General features: G+C 35.4%; 1 protein-coding gene across 1 annotated transcript; it reads right to left on the bottom strand.

Annotated features, from left to right (window-relative positions):
* Window positions 1-793: 793 nt before the first annotated feature.
* On the bottom strand, window positions 794-4,105 carry LOC131628568 (uncharacterized). Its single transcript, XM_058899396.1, has 3 exons — window positions 4,011-4,105; window positions 2,343-3,973; window positions 794-2,241 (listed from the first exon to the last, which is right to left on the bottom strand). The coding sequence occupies exons 1-3, from the start codon at window positions 4,103-4,105 to the stop codon at window positions 794-796; spliced, it is 3,174 nt and encodes a 1,057-aa protein (XP_058755379.1).
* Between the last annotated feature and the right edge of the window lie 4,169 nt (window positions 4,106-8,274).

The following is an 8,274-nucleotide window of genomic DNA, read 5'->3' on the forward strand; positions in this document are numbered from 1 at the left end:
AAACTCAAATATAACTCCTACTAACCTTAAATTCTTGGGTATCTCGAGACTTTAGAAACTCTTCCCATACTTCTTTATTAATAAAATTATACCTGACATATGCAGGAGCGAGATCTTTTTTGGGATTATTAACATACTCGTCTGTGAGTTGTGTTTTAAAACCTCTCCATCTCTCTCCTGCATATTTAATCCATTCCTTCTTCAACGGATCCTTGATTTTACGATCCTTGTCTTTAACACCCCAATCTGGAATAGTAAAATGAATCTACACATACAGTATATGGCATATGTTAGTATATATGTGATTATAAAATATAATAAAGTGTTGAATTTAAAATACCTGAACATCAACCCATATAGCGTCTTTTATTCCATTTTCTATGTCTTTCCACTCATCTTTCAAAATAGAACATTTCTGCCGAGCAAGAGATGCTATGTAACTCTTAAAATTTGCAGCATTTTTACCAACACCAGTACATTCATAAGTTCTTTGATCAAACTCGACCTTTATCTTTTCACCCGTTTGATGAACTTTGTTAATTTGTGTCATCATAGTTGGACCTCTAACTCTTTTTTTATTAGGATTACCAGATGAAGAGGACTTCTCGGTTGAATCAGCCATGTATCTGTTTAAACAAAAATAAAATAATTAGAAATCAAATTAAACACAAGATAAAAACAAATAGACATAAAATTAAGCACGAGATAAAAACGATTAAACATAAAATTAGGCATAAAATTAAAACAATTAGAAATCAAAGAAATGTCGAATTAACTTATAAAAAACGCCTTACTAGTTCTCCCATATCCCTTCTTCATGATCTATGCGAATAGCATGCACATCATCCTCTACATCTTCTTCAATGAAGGTAGGCACATTTGTTGAGAGAGGAGGAGTTTCGGAAATATCAAGATTCGCATCTTGATTTTCATCACTATCATGCACCTTTCCTTGTAGAACAACTGACCACCTTTTATTACAAGGATCTGTGACATAAAAAACTTGTTTTGCTTGAGATGCCATGATGAAAGGTTCGTCCGCATAAGCTAACTTGCTAAGATCAACCAATGTAACTCCAAATTCATCAATTCTTACACCACTATTGATATCAACCCATTTGCATTTAAATACAGGAACTTTAAACACAACATAATCAACTTCCCAAATCTCTTCAATCACCCCAAAGTAGGGTGTAGATGCCATAACCGGCTTTTTATCTTTAGCACTAGAGAAGTGCATGGACTCGGCCACAATCATAACCCCACTATTTTGTGTGGTACTACGGTCATCCTTTGCCTTTGTATAAAAGGAAGTTTTATTAATATCATATCCATTCCAAGTTATTATGTTGCATTTAGGCTCATAGGACAACCACTTAATTGTTTTTGAAGCACTATCATCACCAGCAATTTTTTCTTTAAACCACTCAGAGAAACTCTTATTATGCTCTTTTAACAACCCTCTTTCACTCATCTTGGGGTACTTTTTCTTTATGATGCTTTTGTGAGCAGATATGTAAGGTTGAACTTCATCCGTGTTATTCAATATATACAAATGCGCTTGAACAACCACATCAATACTTAAGCTCTTGATCTTTAAACCTTGTGTACCCACACCCTCACATCTTCCATCATGACGAGACTTGGGAACCCCTACAGCATTCACTTCCGACAAATAGTTAGAACAAAACTCAATTGCTTCTTCTGCAATGTACCTCTCAATAATCGATGCTTCCGGACGGTGTGGGTTCTTTGTATACCCTTTTAGGATCTTCATGTATCGCTCTATTGGATACATCCACCGTAAAAAAATTGGACCACATAATCTAATCTCCCTTACTAGATGAACAATCAAGTGAACCATAATGTCAAAAAATGAAGGAGGAAAAAACATCTCTAATTGGCACAAGATAACTGCAGCCTCATTGTCCAAATCTTCTAACTTTAATGGATCAATGGCTTTGCAACAAATTGCATTGAAAAACAGGCACAACCTAGTTATAGTCTTCCTAACATTGTTAGGCAATATCCCACGAATAGCCACTGGTAGTAGTTGTTGCATTAAGACATGACAGTCATGAGATTTTAAGCCAACTAATTTGAGATCTTTAACCGATACAAGCCTCTTGACATTTGATGAGTAACCATGCGGCACTTTGATACTTTCTAAACACTCACAAAAACTTTTTTTCTCTTTTTTCGACAAAGTGTAGCAGGCAAGAGGCAAATACGTCTTGTTACCTACATTATGTTATCATCAAGAATTTCAACAATTAAGTTATGAACATGCTATTTTAACATCAAAAGGTAATGATAGCTTAATTTGAACACATAGTTGGTACCTATATATTGTGGAGTTAGCTCTTCTCGTATACCCATCACGCCCAAATCTAGACGAGCTTTAATACCATCCTTTGTCTTGCCTTGAATGTTGAGAAGTGTTCCGATTACACTATCACATACATTTTTCTCCACGTGCATCACATCAATACAATGTCTTACCTCAAGACTAGACCAATATGGAAGATCGAAGAAAACCGACCTCTTTTTCCATATATTTTTCGCAATAGGCCGCTTTTGGTACTTTCCAAAAACAGCAGTAATGCCCTGTTGTCGTTGATAAACTTCCTCTCCAGTTAAGGGCTTTGGAGCAACACCATACTCTTGTTTCCCATTGAAAGCTTTCCGCAATCTACGATATGGATGATAACGATTTAGAAATTTTCGATGCCCGAGATAAACAGTCTTCTTTCCTTTTTCAAGCTGATGGTAACATGTGTCTTTTTCACATATAGGACACGCTTTATGCCCTTTAACTTTATACCCAGACAAATTGCCATATGCCGAAAAATCGTTGATGGTGCAAAACAACATGGCACGCATATTGAACTGTTCACCAGAATGCGCATCGAAAACATCCACCCCTTCCTCCCACAACACTTTTAAATCATCGATCAGTGGACTTAGATAAACATCTATGTCGTTTCCTGGTTGTTTTGGGCCCGAAATCATCAAGGATAACATCACATATTTACGCTTCATGCACAACCTAGGAGATAGGTTGTAAATCATCAGAAGAACTGGCCAAGAAGTATGGTTAGTTTTTAGATTACCAAACGAATTCATTCCATCAGTAGAAAGTCCAAGTCTAAGGTTTCTCGACTCTTTGCCAAAATTTGGAAACAAAGAATCTATTTTCTTCCATTGCAAAGAATCAGCTACATGGCGGATTTGTCCATCACATTTTCTTTCTTCTGCATGCCATCTAAGATTCTTTGCATCGTTTGCATTAGCGAATAATCTCTTGAACCTTGAAATTATTGATAGGTACCATACCACTTTCGCGGGAGGACCCTTTTTGACCTCATCATCATCACTAGATTCACCATGTCTCTTTTTGTAGCGTGACGCCTTGCACTTCGGACAATGGTTATAGTTTACATACTCTTTTCTGTATAATATGCAATCATTAGGACATGCATGTATCTTTTCATACTCCAAACCCATCGGACACAGTATTTTCTTCGCCTCGTAATAACGACTTGGCAGTACGTTACCTTCTGGAAGCATTTGTGTCAACAGTTCAAGCAATTCGGTAAAACTTTTGTCAGTCCACCCGTTAATTGCCTTCAGATTAAACAATTTTAACACGGCTGACAAACGTGTAAAATTTGTGCATCCCGGGTACAAAGGTGTATCCTTGTCATTGCATAAACTATCATACGCATGTGCCCTCTTAAACGAATCTTGTCCAATATCACACATCATGTCTTCCAGACGGTCATCCATTTCTACACTAACATTATCTCTTTGGGACACATTTGAATTTTCTACCACTTCCCCGTGCCATATCCATTGTGTATAGTTTTGACAAATCCCTTCACAAATTAGATGATCCATGATTTTTTTCATACTAAGTTTTGGTTCTTTATTTGCACAACGAACACATGGACAGAAAAAAAAGCGTAGGGTGACTATCTTCAGCATTACTTTTAGGAGGAGGAAGATCTTTTTTAGCATTACTTTCAGCAAACTCTAGAAATTCCATCACCCCATGTTCGTACTCATCACTTAATCGATTAGCTCTCATCCAACTACGATCCATACCTACAACGTAAACTTAATTAATACTTAGAATAAATTCTAAGTATAGTTTTTATATAATATCAAATAATTGTTATAGCATATGTTATGAGGTACAACACTTTAGGCTCACTAAAGTATTCTTTTAATTAATACTTAGAATCAATTCTAAGTATAGTTTTTATATAAAAAATAACAACGAGAGAAAAGTAATTTTACACATGATTTCAAATACTAGTATATGGGAGGGAGTACTAGTATACTTCAAGATAAGGTTCAAATACTAGTATATGGGAGGGAGTACTAGTATACTACAAGTATATATTTCAAATAATACAAGATAAGGTTCAAATTAATATGAGTTTGACTTGCTGTAGAGAAACAATATTCCTAGCAATTTACAAGATTCTTTCCCACTAATGTTTACACTCAATCTTTTATGATACCAAATACAAACTGTAAAAGTAATAAAAAACAAGGAATGTAGGATTTTCAATTGAAAGTTGGACCACATGTTATTGCTATACACCCTCAAATCTTTTAACAAACACAAATATATTACTAGTATACTACTACTAATACTCAAACAAATTCTTCATGTTCTTGAGATAACTAGAAACTTATTGTTTGTTCTTAAGTTTGCCAAAGATAATGCTGTCACTTTTGAGTTGCACGATAAAAATGTTTTATAAAATTTCATGTAAAGATAATGCTGTCATTTTCCTAGGGGCAACTTATTTGCATTGTAAAGAAAATCTTCAAACATACCATAACTAACCAAGTACTTGAGTAACATAGAGCTTGTTATTCCAATCATAGATTTCACCAAAGCAAAAGAAACACAACAATTCCAATCATTTACTTGTAATGAAAGTATAGTATAACACAATGGATTTCGCTTTTAACTAATATAAATTGCTAGCATTTAACTATAACAAAAACATAATAAAAAGATAGCCCTACAATCATATTCCCCATTTTTTCTGAGATTGAACTGAGTGTATGCTGACTATATTTGAAGTGCAATAGATTAAAAACAGATTAAGAGCATTCAGCATACCTTGAGGAATCTTTTCGAGTGATTGTTTGTTGGAAATTTCACAGAGAGTGCGAGTAGTTGTGATTTTGGTGGAATGGTCTTTGAGAAGCAGTCGGTGGCAGCAGTGAAGGGCGGATGAGAGGGTGGCCGGTCGGCAGCGGTGAATGGCGAAGGAGAGGGTGGCGGCGGCGAAGGTCGTAGCGGCGGAGGGAGGTCGCGCGCGGAGGTGTTGACGGAGGAGGGAGGTCGCGCGCGGAGGTATTGACGAAGGAGGTGAAGAAATGTTACGCAGGCTGTGAGGAGTGAAGAAAGTTACGCAGAAAAGAAATATTGTTTTGTGAGAAAGGAGGCTAGGGTTTAGTTGGTAATGGTGGAAAAAGTGGGGTACTTTTCCCATCGGTTTTCACATGGGCCGATGGAAAAGCCCTTTCAGAAATACTTTTCCCATCGGGTATGAATTGGGCCGATGGAAAAGCCCAATTAAAAATACTTTTCCCATCGGTTATGAATTGGACCGATGTCAGAGGCTTTATAAAATATTTCGCCTTATTTACAACAATGCCACCGTGTAGTGGTTTTTTATTTTTTGAGTTATTTTTCCCATCAGCTCCATTAAATGTCTGATGTAAAATCCCAAAATCAATATTTTTTCACATCAATTTGTTTTAAAACCTGATGTAAAATTCTTTGACATATCCTTTTCCCATCAGTTTTATTTATACCTGATGTAAAATCTTATAACCAAATGTAATATTTTTAGTAGTGATTCTTACTTTTTTATATTTTTTATATTTGTATTTGTTTAAACAATTTTAATATGTATTTGTCTCTAACTAAGACTATTACTTAAAAATTTAGAAAAACTCTTAACCTATCTTTCAATTATTTTAATTATTTTAAAATTTAAAATTTTGATTTTTTTCAAACACTTTCTTTAAAAGAACTTCTAGTATTTAATTATTTATGAATATATACACTTTCAAACATTTAAAAACTAATATTTTAAAGAGAAATCAACTTTTTATCTTGTCTAGTAATATGATTTTATATTTCTTCTCATGGTTTATGTTCAAAGATGACAGGCCCAACTAAATAGTTAGGATTATCTAGTTTTCTTTTTGAATTTTTTAATACACTTTATGCATCAGTAACATACCTTGTATCTCCAAATTTTGGAAATCTATTCCAGCCACATCACATCTTAATACATTTATGAATTAGATCCCAACATAATGGTAATTATATTATGAAGATATATCTTTGTATTGTATATATTACGGAGATGCATCTCCGGATGCTAGTTGTTCAAAACCGTGCCAAAATTATTTCTTTTTTCACTTTTAAAAAAACAACTCTAAACCTCTTCATTTCTCAAACTCTCTCAAACCTCATTCAAACAATCAAGCAACTTCAAAACTTCCTTCATTAACATCAAGTCCAATCAATCAACTTCAAGCAACTATTTGTAAATTATTGACTTTTAAAAATTTTATTGAGTTTTTGTATAAATGTGTAGAAATTGATAATAAGGTTATCAAATAAATAGATTATACATGTTTGATGTTTATACATAATGAGAAACGAGTTGGATAGGTAATTTTGTTGATCAATGCATTATTTTGAAGATTTGGGGATTGTATTTCGCCATTGACGTTGGTGAGAGTTGTAGTAAATTCCGAAGATGCTTCTTCGGAATTTCGCATCGTTTAGAAACCCAGAACCCGAAGATGTATCTCTGTAGTATATCAGTTTGCATTTTTTTTTGTCTTTTTTGGATTGAACTCTTTGTGTAGCTCTAGTGGTGTGGTTTACTCACAGGAATTATGGCTGATAGACAAGATCAATTGAGACATGGCAGGATTGCACAACATGCATCTGTTCGGAGGAAAACGAGTCAACCATCACAGACTCTTATTAACTCTAGCCTGGTTGATGTGGAGGCGTCAACTTTTGGAGCTCACGTATCTCATGCCTTCTTCTTCTTCTTCCCATAGGAGACGAGTTTCCCCTCATGCATCCCTGCCTCCATATTCCCGTGGACGACAGAGTTCACCTATTCAGGCACCCGAGGCAGCAGAGGTACCCGAGTCACAGGAGATACCTTAGACACTATATGCACCCCAGGCCCATTTACAACAGCGACACATAAGGTGAAGGATAGAAAAACACTTAGAAAGGGGGGTTGAATAAGTGTGACTTTAAAAACTCTTAAGACAAAAAAAATTAACACAATTATTTTTATCCTGGTTCGTTGTTAACGAAACTACTCCAGTCCACCCCCTTAGAGTGATTTACCTCAACTGAGGATTTAATCCACTAATCAACCTTGATTACAATGGTTTTCCACTTAGATACCCTCTAAGTCTTCTAGAGTATTCTGATTACAACTTGATCACTCTAGGAATACACCACTTAGAAACTTCTAAGTCTTCTAGAGTCTACTGATCTCACTGATCACTCTAGGAACCTTTTACAAATCAATGTAAAAATAAATGTTTACAAGAGTATGAATTTGTTTCTTAAAAAGCTATAATCCCAACTGTGATATTTCTCTTAAGTTATAAGCTTAACTTTCACTAAGATATTACAAGTGAAGTGAGGTTGAAGATGAAGTTCGTGAGTAATGAATTCAGCAGCGTTTCAGTATATTGCAAGAGTTGTATTGTGCTTCTGATCAGAACTTCATATTTATAGGTGTTTGAGAAGATGACCGTTGGGAGCATTTAATGCGTTGCGTGTTCCGTACAGCTCTGCATTTAATTTTTCACTCTTTTGTCAACTACCTCGAGCCTTGCTTTTGCTGCTTTTACTGACTTTGCCTTTTGTAACTTCTAACGTTCCTTTTGTCAGTCAGCGTAGCCTGTCATCTTGTACTTGCTTTTGATCTGATGTTTGTAGATACAACGTTTGAATAATCAGAGTCAAACAGCTTGGTGCAGAGCATCTTCTTGTCTTCTGACTTTGAAGTGCTTGAGCGTGATACCATAAGAACTTCAGTGCTTATGCTTCTGATCTCATGTTCTTCTGATGCTTCATAGACCATGTTCTGATTCTGCTTGACCATCTTCTGATGTCTTGCGAGAGCATGTTCTGATGTTGCAATCTTGAACCTTCTGAGTCAGTGCTTCTTGCGCTGAATTGTGCATACTCTT

Source organism: Vicia villosa, unplaced genomic scaffold (assembly GCF_029867415.1).
Source record: "Vicia villosa cultivar HV-30 ecotype Madison, WI unplaced genomic scaffold, Vvil1.0 ctg.000464F_1_1_1, whole genome shotgun sequence".
Classification (NCBI taxonomy): Eukaryota; Viridiplantae; Streptophyta; class Magnoliopsida; order Fabales; family Fabaceae; genus Vicia; species Vicia villosa.

Bases quoted from the DNA above. Each gene is read 5' to 3' on its own strand.
- LOC131628568 (XM_058899396.1), bottom strand. From the start codon at position 4,105: ATGGATCGTAGTTGGATGAGAGCTAATCGATTAAGTGATGAGTACGAA. The intron at 3,974-4,010 runs AGATCTTCCTCC...GCTGAAGATAGT, and splicing joins GCTGAAAGTAATGCTAAAAA to CACCCTACGCTTTTTTTTCT. The intron at 2,242-2,342 runs GTACCAACTATG...AACATAATGTAG, and splicing joins GCTAACTCCACAATATATAG to GTAACAAGACGTATTTGCCT.